The sequence below is a fragment of the Crinia signifera genome, chromosome 12 (assembly GCF_055691185.1).
Source record: "Crinia signifera chromosome 12, ASM5569118v1, whole genome shotgun sequence".
Classification (NCBI taxonomy): Eukaryota; Metazoa; Chordata; class Amphibia; order Anura; family Myobatrachidae; genus Crinia; species Crinia signifera.
The window spans coordinates 68,134,048-68,148,695 of NC_139228.1; the positions used below are offsets into that span (position 1 = coordinate 68,134,048).

Consider the following 14,648-nt stretch of genomic DNA (forward strand, 5'->3'; position numbering starts at 1 on the left):
TAACATATAAGTACCAAATGGAGAGTGATAAACAACCAGCCAATCAGCTCCTGCCTACCTGCTCCTTCCCTGCCTGGGGTGTCGCTGTCTGCTGCAGTGCTTCTAGCACAGTGTGGCCTGTATATCAGCACTGATATGCAAACCAGACCTGTGTTAGAAGAAGCACTACAACAGACAGCGACACCCCAGGCAGGGAACAGGAAATGCATGGGTTTTCAACTATGGTGGGTGCTAGAATGAACACTACAGTTAGATTGGAAAGACAATGTTATAGTGTGTATCCAGTTTACAAGCCAATACAATACAGTCGTCTGAAAGTGGAGATGTAAAGGGGGTAGTGTTATGGATCTGTTTGCAGGACACCATTAGCCATAAACACTTTAACGCCGCACTGGATAATACAAAGAGCGCTTACAAATGCCAGCGTCGTCAGAGAACAAGACACGCACAAACCAACCGGGCAGGGTTTACAAAATCAATTGCACAATCCAATATAGTCATCGATGTGCAATAAATGTGGTTCCCAGCTTCTTAATTAAATCTGCCTATGAAATATGTATTCCGACACATAGCCAAGGCGTAGCAGTTTACATTCGCTGGCGGATGCGCGGGACCCGCGCTGGCGCTTAATGGAAACCGTTATTTACGATACCGCTCTATCTTTTATTTTCATCTCTGTACAGTTCACTGAATTTGGAAGCGGGTCTTTAATGCCAGAGCAAAAACAGCATCAATCATTCCCAAATCCTCGCGCTGAAGCTCATCGGAACGGCCAAGCTTTTCAATACCTGTTATATAGAACATTCTCGTAGCATTATCCCAACGCCCATTCCATCGTCGGCTAGTATTACACATCGCTGTAATAGATGGCTGCGGCATTAATGCCATCCGCAGGCTATAGTGTAGCGCCACCCTGTTCTGTAACCGTACCAGACATCTGTGGCTACATTTGTACAAATAAAGAAATTAAAGATAAACATCGATTGTTCCGGTTAAATATCCGCTCTCTTGATTGGTCGACAGTGTCTAGTTCCACAGTCCATAGGTCGACCACTATTGGTCGTCCGTCAATAAGGTCAACACAAGCAAAAGGTTGACATGCCAATACTAGAGAAGAAAAAAAAAATTCTTGATTTTTTTTTTTTAAACCGACTTGTTCTTACTTCGTGAGCAGCGAGCAATGCAAGGGGACACAGTACACAAATACTGTGTACTGTGTCCCCCCCTCAACAAGTTCTACCTACAATACAGGGTTACTGTGCCCTCTACGGGTCCCATGCCCATAAGGGTACCGGATTAGAAGGTCCAGTGCCTAGATAAGCCGACAAGAAAAGGCTGACTTGCAAAAGGTCAGTGACAGTGACAAATGGTCGACATACACACTGTTGGCCGCTTACATCTGGCTGGCGGGTGTGGCTGCTGCAGCACCTCTTTGCCAGTGACTGAGGTTGGATCCTACTGATCACACACTTTGGATTATGAGCTGCAGTAAATAAAGGTGGTGTCATCTCATTCTGCCAGAGTCAGCCGACATGGTGGTGGCTCTCATCTACAGGCCAGAGGGAAACAGCGGGTATAGGGGAATTGCTGTGGTCTCACGGTGGCAGGGATACGGCGGGTATAGGGGCATTGCTGTGGTCTCATGGTGGTAGCGATACGGCTGTTATAGGGGCATTGCTGTGGTCTCATGGTGGTAGGGATACGGCAAGTATAGGGGCATCATGTTGGCAGGAATAGGGTGGGTATAGAAGCTTTGCCTTGGTCTCATGGTTGCAGGGATGTAGAGGGTATAGGGGCATTGCTATTGTGTCATGGTGGCAGGGATACGGCGGGTATAGGGGCATAATGGTGGCAGGTATACAGTGGGTATAGAGGCATTGCTGTGGTCTCAGGCAGGGATACGGCAGGTATAGGGGCATTGCTGTGGGCTCACGGTGGTAGGGATATGGCAGGTATAGGGGCATTTCTGTGGGCTCATGGCAGATATAGGGGAATCATGGTGGCAGGAACATGGCAAGTATAGGGGTATTGCTGTGGTCTCATGGACATTGCTGTGGTCTCATGGATCTATAAATGCTGGAAGTTGCAGTAGCATCACACTGTCCTAGGAACCAGTGACATTACTGGGCACTAACCTACTGTGCATATTCATGAGATATTTCTTCCTATGGAGAAAACAGGCCAGAGTCTCATTAATATTACTTCAGCAGAGACAATGACTGTGTGTAAGTGACGCGCTCCACGGTTGTCCTGAGTGCAGCACCCACCGCTATCACTGTCAGAGACGTCTCTTCATCTCTGCCCAAGGAGAATGAGCTGTAAAGTAATACACATGGAGATGGGCAAGCAGCGGAGAATGTCGCCACGTCTGGGTGAGTGAGTGGTTCATGCAGCTCATGGCTCCATACAGTGTGCTCCTATACAAAACATAATCACTCCAATACAGAACATAATCACTCCAATACAGAACTGCACACCCCCTATACAGAGCCACGCATGCCCCAATACAAAACCGCACACGCCCCCACCATCTATGGCTCCCCATAATCACCCCAATACAGTGACGCTATGGCTCTATACAGTGTGCTCCTACACAGAGCTGCACGCCCCCAACACATAACCGCAATGCCCCTGCCACCTATGGCTTCCCCATAATCACCCCAATACATAACTGCACACCCCCTTTACAGAGCCATGCATGCCCCCAATACAGAGCCATGCACACCTCAATATAGAACCACACACGGGCCCAATACAGAACCGCACACGCCCCCGCCACCTATGGCTCCCCATAATCACCCCAATACAGTGACGCTATGGCTCTATACAGTGTGCTCCTACACAGAGCTGCACGCCCCCAATACAGAACCGCATGCCCCCAATACAGAACCGCACGCCCCCAATACAGAACCGCACGCCCCCTGCCACCTATGGCTTCCCCATAATCACCCAAATACAGAACTGCACACCCGCTATACAGAGCCACGCATGCCCCCAATACAGAGCCATGTACGCCCCAAAACAGAACCGCACACGCCCGCCACCTATGGCTCCCCATAATCACCCCCATACAGAGCCGCACACCCCCTGCCACCTATGGCTCCTCCATAATCACCCCAATACAGAACCGCACGCCCCCAATACAGAACCACAGGCCTCCCATACAGAACCAAAAACCCCAATACAGAACCGAAAAACCCTGAATACAAAACTGAAATCCCCTAAATACAGTATCGAACACACCCCCGTCACCTATGGCTCCCCATAATCACCCCAATACAGTGACGCTATAGCTCTATACAGTGATCTCCTATACAGAGCTGCACGCCCCAATACAGAACTGCACATCCCCTGACATCTATGGCTTCCCTATAATCACCCCAATACAGAGCCGTACACCCCATCACCTATGGCTTCACCATAATCACCCCCATGAAGAGCCGCACGCCCCCAGCCACCTATGGCTCCCCATAATCACCCCAATACAGTGACGCTATAGCTCTTTAAAGTGATCTCCTATACAGAGCTGCATGCCCCAATACAGAACCGCACTCCCCCAATACATCCCCTGACATCTATGGCTTCCCTATAATCAACCCAATACAGAGCCGCACACCCCTGCCACCTATGGCTTCCCCATAATCACCCCAATACAAAACCGCACCCCCCCTTATTAAGAACCGCACTCCCCCTGCCATCTATGGCTTCCCTATAATCACCCCAATACAGAACCACACCCCCAATCACCTTAATACAGATCTTCATACCCCCTATGGCTGCCCACAATCACCCCAATACAGAGCTGCACACCCTTGCTGCCACCTATGGCTCCCCATAATCACCCCAATACAGAGCTGCATACCTCCTGCCACCTTTGGCTCCCATAATTACCCCAATACAGAACCACACACTCCCTGCCACCTATGGCTCCCCATAATAACCCCAATACAGAGCCTCACACCCCTGCCACCTATGGCTCTCCATAATCACCCCAATACAGAGCCGCATATCCCCTACTACCTATGGCTCCCCATAATCACCTTAATACAGAGCTGCACACCCCTGCCAGTCTCTGCCACCACATGGGAAGTCCACACTCATCTACCCTACTGCATGCTGTGAAATGTTATGGAGGGGCTTCTCCCCCCTAACCAAAGAGCGGGCGTCACCCCCATTTCTGCAGAAATGGAAAACCATGTAAAATAAAAGGATTGAAATTCTAGGTGGTTCCAGATCTCCGTATACCCAGACATTTTGTACAGGTAACAGGTACATTGTAGTCAGATGGGGCTAGAACATGGGACTTTAAACAACAAAAATGATTAGTAAGTATAAATACATGTATTCATAGTTGGGGGTCGCCCCAAATTTTAAGGGTGCAAGCAAAATGGGGGCTGGCCCTGGTCACCAATACCTTAACGTTTATAACGCAGCAGTAGCTGGACCCCTAAGGAAGGACACTAGACACAGGTATAGCACAATAGGGTTTTTCTATGACCTTTACCCATAAAGCAGCCCCGGGTCACTTACTTGTGCTTGTGTTGGTTCCAATAGCGTTGATGGTTGTGGGGACGGAGGAAGAGGAGTAGAGGGGCAAATGCCCGTTCTCGCAACCCATATTCTTGTCCTGCCAGTTGGAGGAGCTGACGCAGATCCCGGAGTCCCGCGAGTTCGGCCAGCCATTGAGCTTGTCGTCCGAGTTCTGTCTTTGGTGGTAGTAATGCATCTGCCCATAATCCAACGAGTCCGAGCGACACCGCCCCACCTGGGTACTAAAATTACCCGAAGTGCGGTCCTCAAGGTGGTTCAGCCACATTGCCAGCGCGCTCCTGTCGTCCAGTGACGTGGCTGGATGGATCAAGGCGTACGACAGCAGCTGCCGGCTCTCCTCTATGTGCTGGTTGTGTTCTATGGAATGGGCCAACAGCTTCGGCAGCAGCTTCATGTACTCCATCTTGGCATCCATGTTGCCGGGCTTTAGTAAAGGCAGGTGGGTTAAAAGCTGAGAGATGACCATGTCCTTGGATTCCTGCTGCCACTGGTTAATGATTGCTGGAAGAGAAATGGCAAGAGTACAATGTCGCGGTTAGAATGGAAAAGGAAGTCAGAGGGATGTCTCATTTAAACTCGCCACAATAGCGCATATCAGAAATACAGCATTGCATGGGACGGGTATGGGTCATGGGGTCGACAGTCAATAGGTTGAAACATGAAAAGGTCGCCATGAATTTTTTACGTTTTTTTTGTGTGTAACCGTTACAGGAATTGGGGGGGTCCATGGGCTGAAATCTGTAAATTGCCATTAAAAAACCTAATGCCGACGGTGTCATGCGTCGACAATTTTCAAGTCAAATAGTTTGCTTGTGTCGACCCTTTCCCCATGTCAACCTTTTTGGGTCGCTCTAATTACTGACGACTCAATGGTCCATCCCCCCCCTTCCCCTCTTCTGCAGTAGTAGATGAATTATGGAGCTATTAGGTCCCCATTCAGAATGCCGACATTTATGATATTATACAGAGTTCAGCGCCTAGCATAAAGCAGTACAGTCAACACCCTTACGGTCAACATTTTTTAAACCGGTCAACATAACTTTATGATTGGGGTTGTCCATTGTGAATGAAAAGTGTCAACACTCATGTCGACATTCTCTTACCCACATTCTGAACTTCAGCATGGTACACCACACCCGTAATCAACTTATAATTAACAGCAACATTGTGACACCAGCTAACAGCTGCATCATTATTAGATCAAGGGCGTTATAATAACAAGGCCCAAATCGATCCATCTTGTAACGTCAGCATCACTATTGACCATCCGACTATAGAGGACCCCACCCCCACAGTACACATAACTAGGGTTCACTTATCAACGGGCTCTTTAAAGTGTCAAATCTCACAATCCAAGTGCCCGGGATGCACCAAGATCGTCAACGGTCATAATGCAATTCTCTTTAAAATGCGGTTTCCATTATTACACGGTATGTGTTTTAAATGGCATGACACGGTCATACCCTAAAGCCGGGTACATACTGGTCAATATGCCGCCTGGTATGATGGATCAGACCGGCATGCCGTTTTGAGTGGACTGGGATGTCGACTCCCCATTGCTCCAGTGTGTAATCGCCTTTACTATGGAGAAATTATACATTGAAAATCGGACATACGTATCTCTGCTCTCAGGCATATTGCTTAATGCCCATACACACTGGGTGACTTTCAGTTTGAAAGCTGCCCAGTGTGTATGGGGCAGTGATGAGTGGTGAGCGCTTATGTGTTTATTTTTTTTAAACTGCTAAAAAGGGTGAAAAATCGCTCAGTGTGCATGGACCTTGAGGGGTAGATTCACAAATATTGGAGTTCTATTGAATATGGGATGTTGCCCATAGCAACCAATCAGATTCTATCTATTATCTTCTAGAAGGTGCTAAATCAATAAGTAGAATCTGATTGGTTGCTATGGGAAACATTCATGGTGGCTCCATAGACAGTACTGCGGCCCTGTCCAAAATTCAAATAGAGGAGGCCCACCCACTGTCATTGAGTTAGTTAGGAATAGATTATGAACTGTGCTGCAGCACCGCCTCTGGAGCGGTTACAGTATAGATGATAGATAATGCCTAGGTCAAGAGTGATTAGGTAGACACCGAAAAAAGGGTCAACATAGGTCAACACTGCCAAAAGGTCAATATAGGCAAGGTCGACAGTCAAACGGTTAAAATTAGTTTTTCATAATCTTTAGGTGTCTATGTAAAACGAGCAAGGGTTTGTACCAGTCGCACAGGGAAATATAGTATCGTTTTCATTCAGGTGGACCCTTGTATAGGTTATTTCGTGTGGGATTCACTTGAGTCAACCTGTAAGGGTGTGCTACCATGGGACATAAATTTTGAGCATACAGTTGAGCAACTGTATGTCTATGTAAAACGTATGTCGACATGGACACTGTATACATGTCCCGCTTCCCTCTCCATGCTTCAGGCACACTATTATATTCCCACTCTATGCTCACTCGGATAGCAAAGTACAAAAAAATAAAAATAAAACATAATTTTGAAAAAATAATAATGAAAAACTCATGTTGACCTTGCCTATTTCGACCATAAGCTTGTGTCGACCTGATCACTGTCCATCCACTGACTGTATACCCTCTGAAGCCTCCTCTAGAACCCCATCTTAGTACATTGACCCCTTAGAAGCCATGTACACCCCACTTCCTGCCACAATGATTACAGATCACACAGCGAGCTTCCTGGAGAAATCACCAAATGTGCGAATCGAATCACAACAGACGCTTCTAGAGATAAATATTGATGTATCAAACGGATACAAGATGTCACGCCAACCGCTACAACGTCGGCTCCAGAAAACTGGAGACAGATGGTAAAGTAATCAATAAGACTGCGTACAGACCAATCTGCGAAGCCACAAGGCACAGAACAAACAGAATTTTGTCCGACCCTGAACGGCAAGACGATAAAACGCACCCCAGAAATAATGGCGCTACGCCAGGGGCCTGATCGCTGCTGAGCGAATTCGCAGCGGCCGCGCCACTAGAGCGAAATCCCGGTGTGTCCTAGCTGAAAGCAGTGTAATAAAACAAGCTACTATGTATGTATGGCGGCATACAGTACAAAAAGGGGGGCTTTAATCCCTCTCAGCAGCCGACTCCAGCCCCCTCACACAGGACTGGGTAATTATTACCCACCCAGCCTTCTCCGCGCCCCTGTTCCTAGGCTACTGTTGACCTAGACCAGTGGTAGCGAACCCTAGCCCTCGAGATCTACCAACAGTGCACATTTTCCAGACAACCTAGCTGCTGCACTCATTAATCACGGACACATTTTAAAAGATACACAGATGGCGCTAATTAGCTCACTTGTGATTCTGTGAGGAGACCTGCAAAACATGCACTGTTGGTAGCTCTCGAGGACTAGGGTTGGCTACCCCAGACCTAGACATTGGGGTTTATTCTAGTTCATTCTTTCTGACAAAATCTTTCTTAGATGGACAAAACCATGTGCACTGCAGGGGGGCAGATGTAACATGTGCAGATAGAATTAGATTTGGGTGAGTTATTTTGTTTCTGTGCAGGGAAAATACTGACTGCTTTATTTTTACACTGCAATATAGATCTCACTTTGAAGAAAAACCCCACCCAAATCTAATTCTCTCTGCACAAGTTACATCTGCCCCACCCGCAGTGCACATGGTTTTGTCCATCTAAGAAGGATTTTGTCAGAAAGAATGAACTAGAATAACCCCCATTATGAGGTAAATTTACTAAGATCCAAGCTCTATTGAAGAGGTTCTGTTGCCCATAGCAACCAACTTCAAATTCTTTACTCAACACCTTCTAGAAGATAATAGATCTAATTGGTTGCTATGGGCAACCAATATACCACACCCAAAAATATGAGAGCGGTGGGAAGGGGTTAAAACTGCAACCTCCTCTTGTTCGCAAGACAGAACTCTGTGTTTCTGTCGTTTTCAATGGGCGGATCCGTCATCCAAAAATACAATCTTCCACGTGCGTTCCCGTGACCCGGGTATCAGTCTCTCTGCCATATGACTGCCCGCTCAGTTTAGCGAGAGACTGACTCCACAAACTGCAATAGACGCGGCTAAATTAGATTTCATTTTATTTGGCTGCTGTCTCGCAGCGGAGACCTAAATAGAGGAGTCTTTCAGGAGGATGGAGCTCGCCTCTGCAGCGGCCAACTCCAACCCAGCGACGGGTACAATAAAACACGCAGCTTCCAGCATTTCGGTGTTATTCTGGTGAGCGCACGGTGGAAAAAAAACATTCACAGACGACAACAAAAACAGAGGAAAGCAGACAAAACTCAGTGACACTCAGAGGAAACCTCAGTGAGTCACTATGAACAAGGCACGATTCTAAGTCAGATGTTTGTTATGTAGGAATTGCAAGAACATAAAGGTTTTGGGAGAACACTAACGGGCCGATTCAGACCTTGCTGCAGCCTAGCCTACAGGTAAACGCCACCCCCCTGCCGAGTTTGCATGCGAAGGGATGTGTACGATTACACATCCCCCTCACATGCAGCCGAATTCAGGGCGGGTGCTGGCTTCCTGTGCTTTGGGCAGCCCGCCCCCGAGCAGGCAGACACGTGTGACTTCGGCCATCTACTCGCCGCAGAGCTGCCGTGCTCGCGGATCGCATACAGTACATCGTATGCAATGACGCCATTCATGGCAACCCCCGGATCCGATGAGCACAGGACCGAGGTAAAACACTTCCAATATGGCACTTTTCACGCGGTTTATCGGCCCGATGGGTCGAAATCTTGCGAATAAAGTGCATGGGTACTTTTATGGTGGTTACATATGTATTCAATCATCAGCCCTTTCTCCCGATATCGTCCATTGTATAGATGCGTATTCTGTGCCTACGGGCTGTGAATTATCTAAAAGACAATGTCTAGGTAGACAGTCAATAAGTCGACACAGATAAAAAGGTGGACACATGAAAAGGTCAACCTGAGTTTTTCAGGAAATGTTTTAAATCAATGTGACACCTCGGATGCGGACCCCCCCCCCCATGCTTTTGGCCACTATACCATTCCCGATCGCAGCCCTGTGGACAGTACAGCATGAAAATAAAAAGTCCAAAATAAATAACAATTGTGAAAAATGCATGTCGACCTTTTCATGCGTCAATCATGCCAACCCATCCCTTTTGTCTGTGTCAACCTGGTGCATATTGACCTTTTGGTTTGGTGTCAACATATTGACCTTGTCTGAGAGCCATCTGGACGCTGTGACAATGTCAGGACCTGGGAGGGCACGTTGTGTCGGCTGCACATGCAAACTCTCAGTCCCCAGAGGGACACTGCGCAGCTGATCGGGAGAGTTAAATAAATGTCTACCTCCAGCATGTAGACATTCACAATGTAGACACCAAATATTAGGGTATGGCTGCGTTTAGGGTTATGGCTAGAATCACCGCAAAACGTTATCGACGCGGTGACTGTCAACATTCACAAAATTGACCAGATGAATATATATTTATTACACACCACACACACACACACACACACACCTAAAGGAGCTGAAATGAATACTAATAAGTGCTGGGGACTCTTGACATGTATAAGTGTCCCCAGATAGGGTTACTGGTCTAATTTGATTTTAACGGTTGTGTTTAAAGTGCCGATATGTGCCCCCGGGCAGTGCCCCTATGTACCCCCTGCAGTGCCCCTATGTACCCCCGGGCAGTGCTCACAGGTGAGCCTGAATATACCCACTGTAGAGTAACACTGAGCGTTCTTCGTGTCTGACCCCAGGAGAATCCCACATTCCTCTCTGCCCATTTCTTGGAGCTCATCCCGCACTGAAGATATTTTTGGTAACCCCATCATGTGCTGCAGGAGGCGCAGCCACACTTCCCCCAATTACAGAAACATGCTACTCTCCAGGCCACCAAGACAGGATCAACACGTGACACCAATGCTTAACGTTCTGTGCAGTCTGCTTCACTTGGGGCACAAAGGAAACAGGTGCCAGCAGCCAGGACAGGACCCCCCCCCCCCCACTGTACAGCCAGCGGCCGATAGGCACACACACACACCCCAAACTACCCCCCCACACACACACCCCAAACTACCCCCCCCCCCCCCACACTGTGTCAGCAGCCAGGACAGGACAGGAACTCCCCCCCCCCCCACTATACAGCCAGTGGTCAGGATAGGCACCCCCCCCCCCTGCACTGTGTTAGTAGCCAGGACAGGTCCCCTGCGCGCCCCCCCCCCCTACACTGTGTCAACGGACAGGACAGATCTACCCCCCCTCCACGCTGTGTCAGTAGCCAGGACAAGTCTCCCCAGTTTGGGTCGACCAACTTTAGATTGACATGCATTGGGTTAACCACTGAAGGTCAAAATGGCTTAGGTTGACACCTGAAATTGGTCGACATGCATAAGGTTGACATGGATGGAAGGGCGACAGTCAAAAGGTTGCCATGGGTTTTTCCACTTTTTTGTCCCGAATGTAAACATAATCAACATGGACAAGTGTAGCGCTGCGCTCGCAATGCTACAGGTACAGCGCCTCGCTACACTTGGCACACTATTATATTCTCCATCTACTCCCAAGTGTATGGCAGGGCACGAAATACCGCCTGTCAGATCATTGGCTCAAAAAAACAAGTGAAAAACCCGAATAACCTTTTGACTATCAACCTACCCATTGTTGACCTAATGCTTGTGTCGACGTTTTCTGTGTCAACCTAATGACTGTTTACCAGATCTGCCCCCTGTGCTGTGTCAGTAGCCAGGACAGGTCACACAGCCAGGGCGCCACTAGGAATTTTGGGGCCCAGGACTGATTTCCAGTCCGGGCCTCTCCCCCCTCATCTCCCCCACCACTCCCTTCACTTACCGCCCGACTCATCAGGTTCTGAAGCACAGGCTTCTTCAGTGTAGGATGCCTGCGGCCAATTAAAATGCAGCACCGGCTGGTGAGCCAATCAGAGCTCGTGTACTGGCAGCCACTCTGATTGGCTCAAAAGCTGGTGCCGCATTTTAATTGCCCGCCGGCGTCCTGCATTGAAGAATCCTGTGCTTTGGGACCTGCTGAGTCCCGAGCGCAGCGCAGCAGAGGGTTGCAGTGGGGAAAATGAGCTGCCCGGGCCCTTCCAGAGGCTGGGGCCCAGGACAGCTGTTCCACACTGCACCCCCCTGTCGGCGGCCCTGTGCACAGCCGCCAGGATCTCACACCACTTACTACACACCCTCTCTTTGTAGAAGCAAATTTTTGGATGGAGTTTAGGTGAATGTAAGACAGGCATGTCCAAACTATGGCCCTCCAGAAACTACAAGTTCCATCATGCCTTGCCACAGTTTTGCTATTAGGGAATGCTAAAACTATGGCAAGGCATGCTGGGATGTGTAGTTTCACAACAGCTGGAGGGCCACAGTTTGAACATGCCTGATGTAAGCAGTTCCCACCACCGGTGAAGGAGCTGAATGGTTGTGGCAAGCGCAGTGGGTGGAGTTTGTAACAGCCAGTTAGAGGGATGCCTTTAGGTCACGCTCCGCAGTTTATAGAGCGATTCACCTCCCACCAGTTCCTTTAATCCGGGTTTCCTGCTAACGGAGAACCAGGGCACTTAGTCGTCATGTTATAAAAATAGGTTTTCCATTAGGAAAACCCCACAACTGCATTTTTTTTTAACCCCCCCCCCCCCCCCCCCAATCAGAACAATTGAATGCGAGAGCAACATTTTCCGCTGATAACAGCACCCGTGGAAGAAACAGGCGGAGATCCAGTGCTAACTTCTGTCTTTTCCAGCGCGTATCCTCCAGAGGCGGACACATCACTGCCGCTAGTATCTCACAGGGTAAGAATGTGCTGGCAGACCACATAAGCAGGACATAAGAATGCAGAGTTTCCGTACAGCCTCGCACAATACCAGATGACGCCGGTCAGCCACATTCTTTCAATTGTAGATCACAATTCCACTTATAAATGAGACAAAACAGAAATGGATTGAGTAGGTCAGCGTTTTGGGACAGGCCGTGTCAAGTGCACCCATTTGTTGATTTTGCACATTTTTAAACCGTGTGGTCTTGGGGGCAACTACCTAAATTTTCCAAATGCACAAAACAAACATAAAAATCTTCGTAATATGAACCACTTAGGTGTAGGGATTCCAACTGTTATGGAGTCCTCCTACGGGAGGGTTGGCCAAACAGGGGTGAATGCAGCACAGGTTTTAAAATGTGACACTTGGTAATGCCCGCACCTGTGCACCAGCTAGAAAACCTGCTGCTAGATTTCGAGGACAGTTAGGTCACCCCTGTCTTACTGTATCGCGTGTAGGTAACTCAATGCCACCGGCAAGCTCAGACTCCAACCCTGGCACTGCATCTCCTGGGCACGAACCAACGCCACTTGGAAAAACCTGCTTATGTGTAGGTGTGGTCACGCTGCCACACCACCACCTTAAATGGTGTCGTACCAGAGGTGAGGCTGCAAGGTCGTCCAAAATTCAGCCGCACCCCCTGCCATCCCAAACATCACTGACAGTGTGGGTGCGGCTCCCGTATTTGGATTTTGGTCTGTGCTGCAGCCCCACCTCTGGATCCGCCACTGGTGTCATCTAATCCCCTACTATGGTCCAGTGCTGCACTTGGTAGCAGGCAGGGGGCTTGAGCTTTAAGATACTGGGTAGGATGCGGCTATCATCGCAATTTGCTTGCAATGCAGCCACCATTCTCCGACACATGCATGAGAATTTAGCTCTTGCGGTAAGAGTTGTCCTATGAGATGACAGAATTTCCAGGTCTAGGACCCGGAGTCCTATCTGCACACGTGTCACATAGGAGGTGCCGGGACAGATCCCAAGGCTGGAGAAATCAAATAGTCAAGATCGCTGTGGTGACTGGAGAGGTTTTGGAACTACCTATCCCAGCATGCAATTTAGCGGTCACTTATAATTCCGCAACATCTCTTTCCTACAGTGCACTTCCTCTGCTATAGTCTGGAATCCCAAGGAAGCTTCTCTTGAAGTCCGCTGTATAGGTCGTTAACCATAATGAATGAATAGCAGGCTTCCATAACTCCAGATCTATATCTAGACTCTGGTGTGGACCATTCCCATTGCTTAGCAACGCCCCCTCCCCCCCCACGACAAGTCCAGTAGATGTTGTGTTGCTATGGTAACCCAAGGCTTCTAGTGGAAGGATGAACATAGGTGCCCCCATCAGACAAGGACCCATATATCAAAGGAGACATCCTGCAAATCTGCAAACATTTAAAATATGCACAAATAAGGGACAACAATATTCTGACCTGCACAAAACACCGGAAGGTATGTTACAAGCCAAAGAACTGCACGCTACCTGCTAACCTGCGCACAGAAGGCATAAGAGTACAATACAGACAAACCCGGTGCCAACAACCTGGTGTCATTTTGTTGGATCAATTTAATCAACAGTCCAGACCATATATCAGTGTGACAAGATGGCAGCCATGTGGCTGAGCGAGCTAGGAGAATGCAGACCATTCACACACAGCCAAATGAGGTCACTAAAAACACCCCCATGCCTTTTTGCCCCCAAAGGGGACGAACAAAGTCAGGGGTGAAAAAAGGACTGTTGTTGAACTACGCATCCCAGCATGCCCTTCAACAGTTTTAGCATGGCCAAAAAGCAAAACTGTCGCAGGGCATGCTGGGATGTATAGTTCAACAAGGTTCCTTTCCTGGCTTAGGTGAATAAAAGGGGGCTAACTGAATACCCCTATAAGAGGCAAACCTACCTGTACTACCTGAGCATCAAACAACAATTACCTGAACTCATGAAACAGATGTCAAATTTGTTGTAGTTGAAAATGTATATATCTTATGGTTTAAAACCTCGGTCCTCAGGATCCCCCAACAGTGCACGTTTTCCAGGTCACCCAGCAGGTGCACTACTACTACTACTACGACTACTACTACACAGGGTTTCTCTGGTCACCGTCAGCAACCTCCTGTTGCTGACTCCTGCATAAAGGGTGGGCAACTCACTGGCATCAGGCTCCTACATCACACCTGGAACCTCTTACACCTTACAACAAAGCCTGACAGCACTGTAGCACATAAGTTTCCCCAGTGGAAGCCATCTTGGCTGCGTGGCTTGGGT

General features: G+C 48.5%; 1 protein-coding gene across 4 annotated transcripts in view; it reads right to left on the reverse strand.

Moving 5' to 3' along the window:
- SAMD4A (sterile alpha motif domain containing 4A) overlaps window positions 1–14,648 on the reverse strand; it is a 73,795-nt gene that overhangs the window by 34,195 nt on the left and 24,952 nt on the right. For all 4 annotated transcript variants that reach the window (XM_083167083.1, XM_083167085.1, XM_083167082.1 and 1 more), the window contains exon 3: window positions 4,531–5,052. In XM_083167083.1, coding sequence (XP_083023209.1) covers window positions 4,531–5,052 — 522 coding nt within the window. The remainder of the gene's footprint in view (window positions 1–4,530; window positions 5,053–14,648) is intronic.